General features: G+C 60.2%; 1 protein-coding gene and 1 long non-coding RNA gene across 5 annotated transcripts in view; one reads left to right on the forward strand and one right to left on the reverse strand.

Moving 5' to 3' along the window:
- DNAH2 (dynein axonemal heavy chain 2) overlaps positions 1 to 13749 on the forward strand; it is a 119860-nt gene extending 106111 nt beyond the window's left edge. For 3 of the 4 annotated variants that reach the window (XM_051825206.2, XM_008270771.4, XM_051825209.2), the window contains 23 exons: positions 1403 to 1567; positions 1966 to 2091; positions 2196 to 2344; positions 2726 to 2792; positions 2899 to 3049; positions 3279 to 3427; positions 3558 to 3691; positions 3844 to 3988; positions 4087 to 4286; positions 5284 to 5410; positions 8363 to 8549; positions 8677 to 8825; positions 8961 to 9144; positions 9361 to 9551; positions 10726 to 10917; positions 11049 to 11233; positions 11314 to 11542; positions 11628 to 11779; positions 11888 to 12002; positions 12658 to 12834; positions 12931 to 13005; positions 13136 to 13286; positions 13417 to 13749. In XM_051825206.2, coding sequence (XP_051681166.2) covers positions 1403 to 1567; positions 1966 to 2091; positions 2196 to 2344; positions 2726 to 2792; positions 2899 to 3049; positions 3279 to 3427; positions 3558 to 3691; positions 3844 to 3988; positions 4087 to 4286; positions 5284 to 5410; positions 8363 to 8549; positions 8677 to 8825; positions 8961 to 9144; positions 9361 to 9551; positions 10726 to 10917; positions 11049 to 11233; positions 11314 to 11542; positions 11628 to 11779; positions 11888 to 12002; positions 12658 to 12834; positions 12931 to 13005; positions 13136 to 13286; positions 13417 to 13571 — 3555 coding nt within the window. In that variant the 3' untranslated portion in view covers positions 13572 to 13749. Of the gene's footprint in view, positions 1 to 1402; positions 1568 to 1965; positions 2092 to 2195; positions 2345 to 2725; positions 2793 to 2898; positions 3050 to 3278; positions 3428 to 3557; positions 3692 to 3843; positions 3989 to 4086; positions 4287 to 5283; positions 5411 to 8362; positions 8550 to 8676; positions 8826 to 8960; positions 9145 to 9360; positions 9552 to 10725; positions 10918 to 11048; positions 11234 to 11313; positions 11543 to 11627; positions 11792 to 11887; positions 12003 to 12657; positions 12835 to 12930; positions 13006 to 13135; positions 13287 to 13416 lie in introns of those variants that run through there. The other variant, XM_051825208.2, reaches the window with a different exon arrangement.
- Positions 5901 to 8368, reverse strand: LOC138846201 (uncharacterized). The gene is made up of 2 exons (XR_011383653.1): positions 7653 to 8368; positions 5901 to 7561 (listed from the first exon to the last, which is right to left on the reverse strand). It is a non-coding gene; the product is annotated as an uncharacterized lncRNA (long non-coding RNA).
- Positions 13750 to 14097: the final 348 nt, after the last annotated feature.

The following is a 14097-nucleotide window of genomic DNA, read 5'->3' on the forward strand; positions in this document are numbered from 1 at the left end:
TGAGGCTCCGAGAGGTTGAAACTTGCTGGGGAAGCCAGCGCCGTGGCTCACTAGGCTAATCCTCCACCTAGCGGCGCCGGCACACAGGGTTCTAGTCCCGGTCGGGGCGCCAGATTCTGTCCTGGTTGCTCCTCTTCCAATCCAGCTCTCTGCTGTGGCCCGGGAGTGCAGTGGAGGATGACCCAAGTGCTTGGGCCCTGCACCCCATGGGAGACCAGGATAAGTACCTGGCTCCTGGCTTCTGATCAGCGCGGTGCACCGGCCACAGTGCGCCAGCCACGGCGGCCATTGGAGGGTGAACCAACGGCAAAGGAAGACCTTTCTCTCTGTCTCTCTCTCTCACTGTCCACTCCGCCTGTCCAAAAAAAAAAAAAAAAAAAAAGGCAGAGAGACAGAGACACAGAGATGAGAAGGAAAGAGAGCGTCCATCTACTGGTTCACTCCCCGAACGCCTCCAACAGCTGGGGCTGGGCCAGGCTGAAGCCAGGAACACAGAACTGTTTGGGTCTCCCACGTGGGTCACCAATTGCTGCCTCCCAAGGTGTGCATTAGCAGGAAGCAGAGCTGGGGCTCAAACCAAAGACCCCCGAGGTGGGATGCAGTGTCCCAGGTGACGCCTCGCCAGTCGTACCCAGCCCCGTAGACCTCAGATTCAGGTGACATTTCCAGCCTCAGCCGAGCTCACAGGGCGGCGACGTCCACTCCAGGATGCACGGTCCCTTCCCCGACGGCCATCTCTGCTGTGGCACTTGGACCTTTTTCTTTTTTTTTTTAAAATATGTATTTACGAGAGAGAGAGAGAGAAATCTTCCTTTCACTCCCCAGATGCCCACAATAGCTCCAGGCCAAAGCCAGGAGCCAGGAACCCCATCCAAGTCTCCCACTTGGTGACAGGAACCCGCGTCCTTGGGCTGTTCATCTGCTGCCTCCCAGGAGGGGCATTAGCAGGAAGCTGGGTTGGAAGCGGAGGCAGGACTTGCAGCGCCCCAACAGCTGCTTGGGCCTTTCTCTGGAACGGGCTCCCTCTCTTCCTCTCCCTAACTGCTCCTGGGATCATTCCCAGCTCTCTCGTCCTTTCTCAAGCCCCCCCCCCCGCCCCCTCAGGTGGGCGTGGCGGTCCTTGCTGAGCTGTCTGCTCCTCTCTTGTGCGCTGCCTTCGGTCTCAGGAGCTCGCGTCCCTCCCCAGCCTTGAGCTTCGTGACCAAGGAGCGCCTGGCAGGGAGGGGAAGAAAACTCATCCCCCTTGTTCGATCTCACTTCCCCTTGACGGCAACCCTAAAGGGTCAGTCTTGTTCTTCCTTCACCCATGGGTCCTCCAGCTACCTGACGGAGTCGTGACCTGAGCCGGAACAAACTGGCCTCGAGTCCTGTGTCTGAGGCCCCGGTCCCCGATCCCACCCAGGTGGCGGAGAAGCTGGAGATGCTGAAGAAGCAGTACGACGAGAAGCTGGCCCAGAAGGAGGAGCTGCGCAAGAAGTCTGAGGAGATGGAGCTGAAGCTGGAGCGAGCCGGCATGCTGGTGTCCGGGCTGGCCGGCGAGAAGGCCCGCTGGGAGGAGACGGTGAAGGTGAGCCCCGTGGAGGCCCCCGGCTCACCTCCCTCTCAGCCCGCCAGCGCCACGAAACCCACCCCCCACCAGCACCACGAAACCCACCCCCTTCCGAGCGAGGCGCATTCTGGGAGAGTGGGGGACACCCGGGTGCAGCTGGTGGGGTCTGCTTCAGTGTTCTGGGAGGGAGCAGGCACGGGCCACCTCGTCTCGACCCTCAGGGTACTCCTGGCTTCACGAGTCAGGCCTTGTCCCCCAGATGTGAGCACTGCTGCTGGAGGCGGGGACCTCAAAACTCACCAGAGCCAGGTCAGAGTTGAGAGCAATGTCTGAGAGAAGCCTCGCCTGGAAGCATCCCCCAGAATCTCCCATAGGGCTGGGGGCCCAAGAGCTTACACCTCCCTGCCACCCACCAGGGCCTGGAGGAGGACCTGGGCTACCTGGTGGGTGACTGTCTGCTGGCAGCCGCCTTCCTGTCCTACATGGGGCCCTTCCTGACCAACTACCGGGATGAGATCGTCAACCAGATCTGGATCAGGAAGGTGAGCCGTGGCTCAGGCCGGGGCTGGGGGCCGGGCTCTAAAGGGGGCCGGGCGAGGGGGCGGGAGCTGCTGGACTGGGGGGGCCGGGGCTCTTCTCTCCTCAGATCTGGGAGCTTCAGGTTCCTTGCTCACCTCGCTTTGCCATCGAAAACTTCCTGTCCAACCCTACCAAAGTCCGGGACTGGAACATCCAGGGGTTGCCTTCGGACGCCTTCTCCACTGAGAACGGCATCATCGTCACTCGTGGCAACAGGTGAGGAGGCTGCAGGGGAGGTCCCCAGCCTCTCTCTCTCTCTCTCTCTTTTTTTTTTCCAAAGATTTATTTATTTGAAAAGTCTGAGTTACAGAGAAAGAGAATCTTCTATCCACTGGTTCGGTGGCCAGGGCTGGGCCAGGCTGGAGCCAGGAGCCAGGAGCTTCATCCGGGCTCTCCTACATGGGTGGTTATGGCACAAACACTTGGGCCACCTTCCGCTGCTTTTCCCAGGCCATTAGCAGGGAGCTGGATTGGACATGGAGCAGCCAGGACTCGAACCGGCGCCCATCTGGGAGGCCGGCATCTCAGGCGATGGCTTTCACTGCTGTGCCACAGCACTGGCCCAAGCCTGCCTTTGACTGACTCTTCCTCCTGCAGGTGGGCCCTGATGATTGACCCTCAGGCCCAGGCCTTGAAATGGATCAAGAACATGGAAGGAAACCAGGTGCAGATGGAGAGTGTGGGGCTGGTCTTGTCACCTTGACCCTTCCCGAGCCCCTGCCCGTGGGCTGTTTCCTCCCTGGGGATCCCATCTTCTCCCTGTGCTCCAGGGCCTCAGGATCATTGACCTGCAGATGAGCGACTACCTTCGAGTCCTGGAAAAGGCCATCCAGTTTGGATACCCAGTGCTGCTCCAGAATGTGCAGGAATATCTGGACCCCTCGCTCAACCCAGTGCTCAACAAATCCGTCTCCCGAATTGGTCAGGGCCTGAGCTGATTGTGGGGTTGGGTCGTGGGACATGAGCTGGAGACCAGCCTGGCAGCCCACCTGGGAGGAAAAGGTGGCTCGCTGGCTGTGTCCTCTGCTTAGCTGTCCCTCCGTTCAGACAGTGCTGGGCTGGGCCCTTTAGGGCAGGGCTAGGCACAGCCCCTGGATGCCTTTGAATGGCTCAGCCCACTCCAGGTCACCTGATGTCTTTGTCCTTGCAGGTGGTCGGCTGCTGATCCGCATTGGAGATAAGGAGGTGGAATACAACCCCAATTTCCGTTTCTACATCACCACCAAGCTCTCCAACCCCCACTACAGCCCAGAGACCTCAGCCAAGACTACCATTGTGAACTTTGCCGTTAAAGAACAGGTGGGTGGGGGCCCGCGCCTGGGCTGAGCTGGAGTGAGGGGCTGCAGAGCTGGGGGAGATGGACACTGGAGGGTCTTGGGTGCGCAGGGGTGGGGAGGGCAGAGGTTACAGGGTAAGCCCCTCACCACAGGGTCTGGAGGCCCAGCTGCTAGGCATTGTGGTCCGGAAGGAGCGGCCTGAGCTGGAGGAGCAGAAGGACTCGCTGGTCATCAACATTGCCGCCGGCAAGAGGAAGCTCAAGGAGCTGGAGGACGAGATCCTCCGGTGAGACCTTGACCTTCCCTCCTGCAGGCCCAGGGGCCACTCCCAACCGGCATCCCCAGGGGAGCTGATGGGGGGGTCCCTTCGCTCCGCCCAGAGCCCCCACCCAGCTACTTGGTCCAAGTGCCTGCTGGCTGCCCCCTCCCCCCCACCAGGCTTCTGAACGAGGCCACGGGCTCCCTGCTGGACGACGTGCAGCTGGTGAACACCCTGCGGACCTCCAAGGTGACGGCCGCGGAGGTGACGGAGCAGCTGGAAACCAGCGAGACCACGGAGATCAACATCGACATAGCCCGCGAGGTGAGCGCCCGCGAGGTGAGCGCCCTCCCAGGGGGGAAGCACACCCCCCCGGGGGGAGGCCCTGACCGCCGCCCGCCCGTCCGTCTGTCCGTCCGCAGGCTTACCGTCCGTGTGCCCAGCGGGCGTCCGTGCTGTTCTTTGTGCTCAATGACATGGGCCACATCGACCCCATGTACCAGTTCTCGCTGGACGCCTACATCAGCCTCTTCGTGCTCAGCATAGACAAGAGCCACCGTAGCAACAAACTGGAGGACCGCATAGACTACCTCAACGACTACCACACCTACGCCGTCTACAGGTCTGCAGCCGCCCCTGGAACGCCGGCCTTGGCCGTGAGCTGTCCCCTGTAGCAGTTCTTCTTGGTGTTGGTGGGCACTGGGTGGTTAGGGTGGAGTGGGGATGGGGCCTTGTTCAGGCACTGATTCGGATCCAGGGGGTCCGGGGAGGGGCCCAAGACCTTGCATCTCTAACAAGCCCCCAAGGGCTGCTCCCGGTCTGGGGGTCCCCCCTCGGAGCAGCAAGGTGCTTGCCTTCTCGACTTGGGCAGCCCACAGGCCGCCCCTCGAGTTCCACTCGCTGCAGGCCAAGCTCCTGGTCTTCCCTCCTCCTTCAAGGTGCGTGTCCCTGGATGGCGCCGACGCCCACCCCCCAGTCACCCATGCCAGGTTGTCCCGGAGGGTGGCAGGTTCTGCTCATGAGTCTCTGTAAAGTGCCACGCACGCTCCCCCACCCCCTGCTCTCTGCCCCACCCGAGACGGTAGTGCAGGCCTTCCACCCCCAGCCTCCAACAGGCCCACCGTCCTGCCTCTCCCCTCGCCCCTCTCCATCTGGCCTCCCGCGGCTGCCCGCAAGTCAGACCCTGTCCTCGCCTGCAGGCCTCAAGGCCCCTGGTGCCCCCCGCCCCACCTCAGCCTGCTCTGTGCACCGCCCTCTTCTCACTCTGCTTCTGCTACCGCTGTGAGCCCAACCCGGGGCGCTGTGCTCTCGCCCCTCGGGCGGTTCATCACAGTCTACTAACCGATGCTCTCAGGTCGCTGTGTCACGCTCCAGCACTGCCACCCCCACCCCCTCAAGGTCAGGGACTCCTCTCAGCGTTGTCAGGGCTCAGCTGGGGGCCTGGCAGGGTAGCAGGGGGAGTAATCTGCGGAAAATCCCGGCTTCTCTCCAGCCTCGTCCTGGGCTGTTTCCCCGTGAGGTTTGGATTCCACGCTGTACTAAGCCCTTTTTCTCCGTGAGGCTTGTCACCGAAGGGTCCCCCTCCGTGAGTATGAGTGCCCCGCCCCCCCCCCCCCCAGGTACACCTGCCGCACCCTTTTCGAGCGCCACAAGCTACTGTTCAGTTTCCACATGTGTGCCAAAATCCTGGAGACTTCGGGCAAGCTCAACATGGACGAGTACAGCTTCTTTCTCCGCGGGGGTGTGGTGAGTGGGGCACAGGGCGCCTCCCAGCCTCAGGGCGGGGGCGGGGGCAGGGCTGTGTGGTGAAGACCCTCAGCCCAGAGGGTCAGGCCTGAGGCTCTGGTGAGTGAGCTGAGAAAAACCACACCGGGAGCAGGTGCCTGCCAAGCTCCCAGGGCCATAGGGGTAACCTGCCACGCATCTCCTTGCGCTTGGCAAAACCAGCGCCCTGGCTGGACCCAGCCCTTCCTTCCCCTGTCCCCCTATGGCCCACGCAGCTGAACGTGGCTGTGGAAAAACACACCCACACTGAACTCACTGTCAATCCACATCCGTGAACCTCAAGTGAGCCCTGAAGGCCGTCAGCCAACCCGGAGGCCAGGCCACCCCCACCTCCTGGCAGCAGCTCCCCTCCCTTTGCCACTCCCACTTCACCTCTCGCCTGGACGTTAGCAGCAGCCTCCCAACGCCCCCAGTCCCACCCCAAACTTCAACACGGCACCCAGAGAGATCCTTTTTGTCCTGTGTTTGTTTCTGCCTTTTTTTTTTTTTTTTTTTTTTTGGAGTCAGAGACAGAGACAGACAATCAGACCGACAGACAGAGCTCCCACCCACTGGTTCACTCCCCAGATGCCCGAGAGATGGCTGGGTCCTGGGAACTCCATCCAGGTCTCCCACAAGGGTGACAAGGACCCAGCCACTTGAGCTGTCACCTGCTGCCTCCCAGGGTCTGCATCAGCAGGAAGCCAGAATTGGGAGCTGGGGCCAGGCACTGAGCCCAGGCACTCTCATAGGGGATGTGGGCATCTTAACCCCAAGGTTGCACGGCCACCCTCAGGGAGGTCCTTTTGACATGGACACCGCTTTGGCGGGATGCCCTCAGTGATGTTGTCCCCTACTGCCCAGCCCCCAGGGCCTCTGCATTGGCTGCGCCTTCTGCTAGGAGACGACCCCCCCCCCCAGCTGTGCACTTGGTCCCTCTCTGGAATTCAAGCCTCACCTGCAGCAGACCCTCATCTTAGCACTTCAGAATACCCCAGCACTCCCAACCCCCCTTACCCTCCAGCTCATCCTGCTTTCCCGTGGCACTGCCATCCCTAGCGTGCCAGACAGTTTGCCTATTTGTTATGTTTTTGGTTCATAATCTGTCCATGGGTCCATAATCCCATGGTGGAAAAACAAGCTTCTCAAGGCAGAGAGATTTGTCCTTTTAGTTCAGTGATGCATCCCAACTGCTTTAAACAAATCACTGGCTGGCAGTAGACATTTGTTCTAAGGAATGAGGATGGATGGGTGGATGGGTGGATGGGTAGAAGGATGAAGAGTTTGTACTTCCCTGAAGGGAGAGGCTACCAATTGAAGTTCTTATGGTTGGAGACGTTATTACACGGCAGCCACCAGAGGGCGCCAGCTTCCTAAAGTTGAACTGTACCATCGCAGGGTAGTGCCCAGGGAAGGTGAGCTCTCTTCCAGCCTGGGTTCCTGGATTCGGCTCTTCATTCTGTTTCCTGTGAGACCTATCTTGGATTTTTCGCTCTCAGTAAAAAATATATAAATGAATAAATAAATAAATAAATAAAAATAAATAAATAAATAAATAAAAAGGGAAATATGACTTTAAAAAAAGACTTTTGCCTACTATCCGGCAAAGGGTCCATATGGCTGTCATGTCAGACCACTTGCTGTCCTGCCGATGAAGGAGGGGTGTCCTCAGGCTCCTGGCAGCAGGCGCCCGCCTGGGTGGCATCCGCCTTGCCTTCCACATGGAGCAGTGCATCAAGAAAGGGAAACGGATGGCATCTACACCGCCCACCTGAAGGGGACCTGGGGGAAGCCTCCATGGGCGGCTCGTGCCATGGTTGCCCTTGGAAACCCTGCTGCTGTCCGTGTGGTGTCCTCCAGGAACACTGGCCAGAGGGCTGGGCTGAAGGTTGCTGCTCCTCTCGCTGGCCGCTTTGCGCCTGGAACCTTCCCTGACCCCAGGGCTGCCCACCAGCCTCTCGCAGAGGCGTGTTAGGTGAACCTGCCTGCGACGTTGCCGTCCACGCCACAATGAGGGAGCCCACCCAGTGGGTCTGATGTAGATGCTGGCCCCGGAGGTTCTGCGCATGCGTGGTGCCGTCTCCCGTGAACACCTGTAGGAGTTCCTGCCTGATCTACCCTTCTGCAGAGACCCTGAAGAGATCGAAAGAGAAGAGCAGACCGCCACTGAAAAAGCTGTGACCGAAGAGGAGTTTCAGGGGGAAGGGACGGCCCTGCTGCTCACCCTGAGGTCGCAGACTGGTCCGAAGGCGTGCACACGCCCCCTGTGCCTACTCAGCTGTTCCCCACTGGAGCCTGGGCCGCAGCTCCCACTGCTCAGGCCACGGAATGGGAACACCACTCTGAAGCTGCTCTGAAGCAAAAGTGGAAAAGAGGTTGATGGAAAATGAACACCGGTTTCTACAAAATAAAAATTTTTTTTCTTGCAAGGCAGAGCGATAGAGGGACAGTCAGAGTGACTTAGAGAGAGACCTATCTACTGGTTCGCTCCTCAAATAACTGCAACAGGCCTGGGCAGGCTAAAGCCAGGAGCCAGGAATTCCATTCTTGTGGTGCAGCGGGTTAAGCCACCACCTGTGACACTGGCTTCCCTCATGAGCTCAAGTTCAAGTTCCAGGTTCCTGGCTTTGGCCTGGCCCAGCCACGGCCATTGTGGCCATTTTGGGAATGAACCAGCAGGTGGAAGATTCTTTCTCACTCTCACTCTCGCTCTCGTTCTCACGCTCGCTCTAACTCTGGCTTTCAAATAAATAAATAAACATTGAAAAGAGAAGAAAAAGCAGAAGTGCGGCGGCAGTTGTGACTCAAACGGGAACCCCCCACGGGATGCTGGTATCACAAGCCGCAGCTTCACCTGCTGTGCCACAGCGCCGGCTGGGGACACCTCGGAGCTGTTCCCAGCCAATCCCTTTCTCCTCTCTCCTTCCCCGAAAGGTCCTGGATCGGGAAGGCCAAATGGATAACCCGTGTACGAGCTGGCTGGCAGATGCCTACTGGGATAACATCACAGAGCTGGACAAACTGACCAACTTCCACGGGCTCATGAACTCCTTTGAGCAGTACCCGCGGGACTGGCACCTGTGGTACACCAATGCTGCCCCCGAGAAGGCCATGCTGCCAGGTAGCCGGGCTCCCTGCCTCTCTCCTCCTTCCCTCCCCTCAGCGTCTGCCCTCTCCTCGGCCCCCCTTGGCCGGCCGGTGCACCTGCCTTCCCCGGGTCTGCGGGCTCACTCTCCGCCCATCCCCAGGTGAGTGGGAAAACGCCTGCAACGAGATGCAGCGCATGCTGATTGTCCGCTCCCTGCGCCAGGACCGGGTGGCCTTCTGCGTCACCTCCTTCATCGTCTCCAACCTAGGCTCCCGCTTCGTTGAGCCTCCGGTGCTAAACATGAAGCTGGTCAGTGGCTCTGCATCCCCCCCCCCCCCCCCCCGCCACAACGCCCCACGCCTTGCTCGCTCCCTCCGTACAGCCTCCTCCATCTCTGGCTTGGGCTCCGCGGCCTTCCGCCTGACACGCCTGTGCTTCCGGCAGGTGATGGAGGATTCGACCCCACGCTCCCCACTCGTGTTCATCCTGTCCCCGGGCGTGGACCCCACCGGCGCCCTGCTGCAGCTGGCAGAGCACACAGGCATGGCCCAGCGCTTCCATGCCTTGTCCCTGGGCCAGGGCCAAGCCCCCATTGCTGCCCGGCTCCTCCGAGACGGTGTGGCTCAGGGTCAGTGTCCACCCGGTTCTTTCACCCCTGCCCTCAGCCCTCACCGGGACCTCCAATCTCAAGCACAGCTCGGAAGGGCAGCTCTCACTGGCCCGGAAGGCCCCAGGAGTGGCCCCAAGCAGGGGACACCGCCCCTGCCTTCCCCACTGCCCCGTGGGACACACGGGGAAGAGGAGCTGAGGTGCTTACTCCACCAACCCGGGTGTCTCCTTGCAGGACACTGGGTGTTCCTGGCAAACTGCCACCTGTCACTGTCTTGGATGCCTAACTTGGACAAGCTGGTGGAGCAGCTGCAGGTGGAGGACCCTCACCCCTCCTTCCGCCTGTGGCTCAGCTCCAGCCCCCACCCAGACTTCCCCATCTCAATCTTGCAGGCCAGCATCAAGATGACCACAGAGCCACCAAAGGTATGGGGGCCGAAGAGAGCCAGCGGCCGCTGGTCATCTGGGCTAGCTTTCTCCCTCTAGCGCCAAACAGCAGCCTGCACTTCACCAACAGTGTGGCTTTGTTTGATTCCAATGCCCTCTGGAACACAATCCCACCCATTTATTTCTTCTTTGTGCCCAAATCCTAGAAGGCGGTTCCTTGCATTTATCAAATCACTTAACACACATGACAAACACATGCTACTATCCCCATTTTACAGAGGGAGAGGGAGAGGGAGAGGGAGAGGGAGAGGGAGAGGGAGAGGGAGAGGGGGCCGGGGAGAGGGGGAGAGGGAGCTTCCTCTGGGTCTTCCCATGAGGGTGCAGGGGCCCAAGGTTTTGAGCCATCTTCTACTGCTTTCCTAGGCCACAGCAGAGAGCTGGATTGGGAAGTGGAGCAGCTGGGACTCGAACCAGCGCTCATATAGGACCATGCCAGCACTGCAGGCAACAGCTTTACCTGCTATACCACATTGCCAGCTCCTAAATAAAAACATCTTTAAAAAAAAAAAGAAAGAAAAGAAGAGGGGCCAGTGCTATGGCATAGTGAGTAAAGCCGCCGCCTGCAGTGCCAGCATCCCATAAGGGCACTGGTTCGAGACCCGGCTGCTTCACTTCCGCTCCAGCTCTCTGCTATAGTCTGGGAAAGCAGTAGAAGATGGCCCAAGTCCTTGGGCCCCTGCACCCACATGGGAGACCCGGAAGAAGCTCCCGGCTTCGGATCGGCACACCTCCAACCGTTGTAGCCATCTGGGAAATGAACCAGTGGATGGAAGACCTTGCTCTCTCTCTCACTGCCTCTGTCTCTCTGTGGCTCTTTCAAATAAATAAATAAATCTTAAAAAAAAAAAAAAAAAAGGAGTTAGAAGAAGAAGAGCATTATGGCTGAGGGGATCAAAAGTGGAAGGAGCAGGCCGCTCACCGTCACCTGTGTGTACCTAGAGAGGGGCACCCGCCTTGGGAATGAGCACACACTTGGGCGTGCAGGGGAGGCCTTGGGCCTCCGCTTCGGCTCAGCTCTTCAGCCAGTGCCTCTGTGCAGTGAGCAACCTCCACAGCCGTACACAGGGACAGGGATGTTAATGATGCTAACGGGCAGGTCTGAGCACGACGTTTATTGTCATGCTCATGAGCTCTTGAACTCCGTTGTCCCCAGGGCCTAAAGGCCAACATGACAAGACTTTACCAGCTGATGTCAGAATTCCAGTTTTCCCGCTGCTCCAAACCCGCCAAGTACAAGAAGCTGCTGTTTGCACTCTGCTTCTTCCACTCCGTGTTACTGGAACGCAAGAAGTTCCTGCAGCTGGGCTGGAACATCATCTACGGCTTCAATGACTCTGACTTTGAGGTTGGTGCTCCGCAGGGGTCCCTCGGCCCAGCCCTCTCTCCTGTCCTGTCCCCGCAGGAACGCCGCCGCTGGCAGACAGCCTGTGCCTGACTGTGGGCGGGGTCGTGGGTTGGCACCCCTCCCCCCCCCAGGTGTCGGAGAACTTGCTGAGCCTCTATCTGGATGAGTACGAGGAGACGCCCTGGGACGCACTCAAGTACCTCATTGCTGGCGTCAACTACGGCGGCCACATCACGGATGACTGGGACCGGCGCCTGCTCACCACCTACATCAATGACTACTTCTCTGAGCAGGCTCTGTCAACTCCCTCCTACCGGTGAGGGGGCTGGAGGCACGGTCAGAGCTGGAGTAAGGACCGGGGGTGGGGACGTGGCGGTGACGATGCTGGCTCCGCAGGCTGTCGGTGCTGGAGACCTACTTCATCCCCAAGGACGGCAGCCTGGCCTCTTACAAGGAATACATCAGCTTGTTGCCAAGCATGGACCCCCCGGAGGCCTTTGGCCAGCACCCCAACGCCGACGTGGCCTCCCAGATCACTGAGGCGCGGACTCTCTTTGACACCCTGCTTTCCCTGCAACCCCAGGTTACACCCACCAGGGCCGGAGGCCAGAGCCGGGAAGAGAAGGTAGGGGCGAGACAGCGGCCGGCCGGCCGGGCCGGGGAAGCCATGGGGCGGGGAGGGCCGACGTCCGCGGCTCCGGCCTCCGCAGGTGCTTGAGCTGGCTGCCGATGTGAAACAGAAGATCCCCGAAATGATCGACTACGAGGGGACCCGCAAGCTGCTGGCTCTCGACCCCTCCCCGCTCAATGTGGTCCTCCTGCAGGAGATCCAGAGATACAACAAGCTCATGGAGACCATCCTGTGAGACGCCGGGTGGGCGGCTCTGCGGGGGGGAGCGTGGGGGGGGGCGGGCAGGGTGTACCTGCCGGGCCTGCCCCGTGTCCAACACTCCCGCCTCCTCCTGCTCAGCCTCTCACTGACAGACCTCGAGAAAGGCATCCAGGGCCAAATCGTCATGTCGACGAGCCTGGAGGAGATTTTCAACTGCATCTTTGATGCCCACGTGCCTCCGCTCTGGGGAAAGGCAAGATTACACCGCTGGTGCTCCTCCCTGACACTGAGCTCCCTCTCCACACCCCAGATCTCCTGGGAGCGAGGGAGGCACAGGGCGAATTGCAGAGAGCCTGGGCTTCAAAGCCAGACAGGTTCAAGGTTGAAAGCTGGCTTTGCCATTCACTGGCCGACTCTGCACGATTTAACACACAGACCTACTCGGGATGCTTCAACGGTGCAGGACACCAGAGGATGATACCTGGTTAATCTTCCACACTGAGCATCCCTAAACGCAAAGCCTGATCCCAAAGACACCAGAATTGGAAACCTTTTCAGTGTCAACATGATCCTCAAAAAAAAAAAAAAAAAAAAAATTCCGAGTTTTGGAGCAGATTTTCAGATTAGGGATGTGCAACTGCAAAAAGTCTACGCAGGGATCCCAAATTCCCAAAAACTCTAGAATCCGCAGCATGTCTGGCCCCAGGCGTTTCAGATCAGGGGTGCTCACCCTGTTTTTAATAAATGGCCGCTGCTTCACGCCTGTCTTGTGGGAGCTGGCTTCGGGAGAGCTTTGCCCAACTGCTGTTGGAGAACAGGGGCTGACAGCACACAGTCTTCCCGCAGCTGCTCCAGGCCCTCCAAACAAGCATGTCAATGCATGGTGAACGCAGTGCCTCCTCCCCCAGGCGTATCCCTCACAAAAGCCCTTGGCCTCGTGGACCCGGGACCTGGCCATGCGCGTGGAGCAGTTTGAGACCTGGGCTAGCCGCGCCCGGCCGCCCGTGATCTTCTGGCTGTCCGGCTTCACCTTTCCCACGGGCTTCCTCACCGCTGTGCTGCAGGCCTCAGCTCGCCAAAACAACGTGAGCCACGTGGCCCGTGGGAGGGGGCGCGGATGCCGGGGACGGGCACAGGCTGCGGGCTCCGGGGCCCTCCCTCACGCTCACTTCACACCCCAGATTTCAGTGGACAGCCTCTCCTGGGAGTTCATCGTCTCCACCGTGGACGACAGCAATCTCGTGTACCCACCCAAGGTGGGAGCCGGATGTGCCGGGGGCCCTGGGCAGAAGAGGGTCTGGACGGAGGGTGCTGGGAGGCCAAAGTGGCAAGTAACTGGACAAGAGGGGAGGAGAGAGGCGACAAGTTCCCCACCTGCCCCCTCAGGACGGTGCCTGGGTTCGTGGTCTGTACCTGGAAGGTGCCGGCTGGGATCGGAAGAACTCCTGCTTGGTGGAGGCCGAGCCCATGCAACTGGTCTGCCTCATGCCCACCATCCACTTCCGGCCAGCAGAGAGCCGCAAGAAGAGTGCCAAGGGTGGGACTGCCCGCCCCCCCCCCCCCATTGGATCCTAACCCACTCTCTGCCCCAGCCCCGCACACCTGCCCCTGTCTTGTTCTCCCAGAGGCCCCTGGAGTCTGACTCCTGCTCTTCTGCCTCCCCCCAGGCATGTACTCCTGCCCTTGCTATTACTATCCCAACCGGGCGGGCAGCTCCGACCGAGCGTCCTTCGTCATCGGCATCGACCTCCGGTCTGGAGCCATGTCCTCGGATCACTGGATCAAGAGGGGCACTGCTCTGCTCATGAGCCTGGACAACTGAGGCGGCCCCCGCCTCCCTTCCCCGCAAGAGAGAGTCGGTGACTCCAGCAGCTGGGGCTGGACCTCACCGGGGCATAGGCTGTGGCCGGGTTTGGCGTGTGAGGGGCCCCGGGGCCACCGCTGTGCTTAGCCATAAAGGTTGGAAGAGTTGCACCGCAGCTCGGTGCAAACAGCCGCGACCACAGCTCTGCGTCTTTCAATGGGATGGTGGGGTCAGGGAGAGCGGAAGCCCCGGCCACCCCGAAACTACTGGGGAGCTGCTGCGAGACTGGGGAAACAGCACAGGAAACGGGGCGGCCTTGAGACAGGGGGCGTGGCCTTGCAGCGATGGGCAGGGCGGTGGGGCCCTAAGAGGGTGCGGCCACACCGTGGGGCGGGACTCGAGTGGGTGGGCGGGGCTTGACTTGGAAGAGCGCGTGATCCAAACCAAGCCGGGGCCTGTCGGGCGGGGATCGGGGGAACACCCCGTACCCTGCGCCCCGCACCCGGCACCCCACACGGGCATCCCACACGGCACCAGCGCTGAG

Source organism: Oryctolagus cuniculus, chromosome 17, assembly GCF_964237555.1.
Source record: "Oryctolagus cuniculus chromosome 17, mOryCun1.1, whole genome shotgun sequence".
Lineage (NCBI taxonomy): Eukaryota > Metazoa > Chordata > Mammalia > Lagomorpha > Leporidae > Oryctolagus > Oryctolagus cuniculus.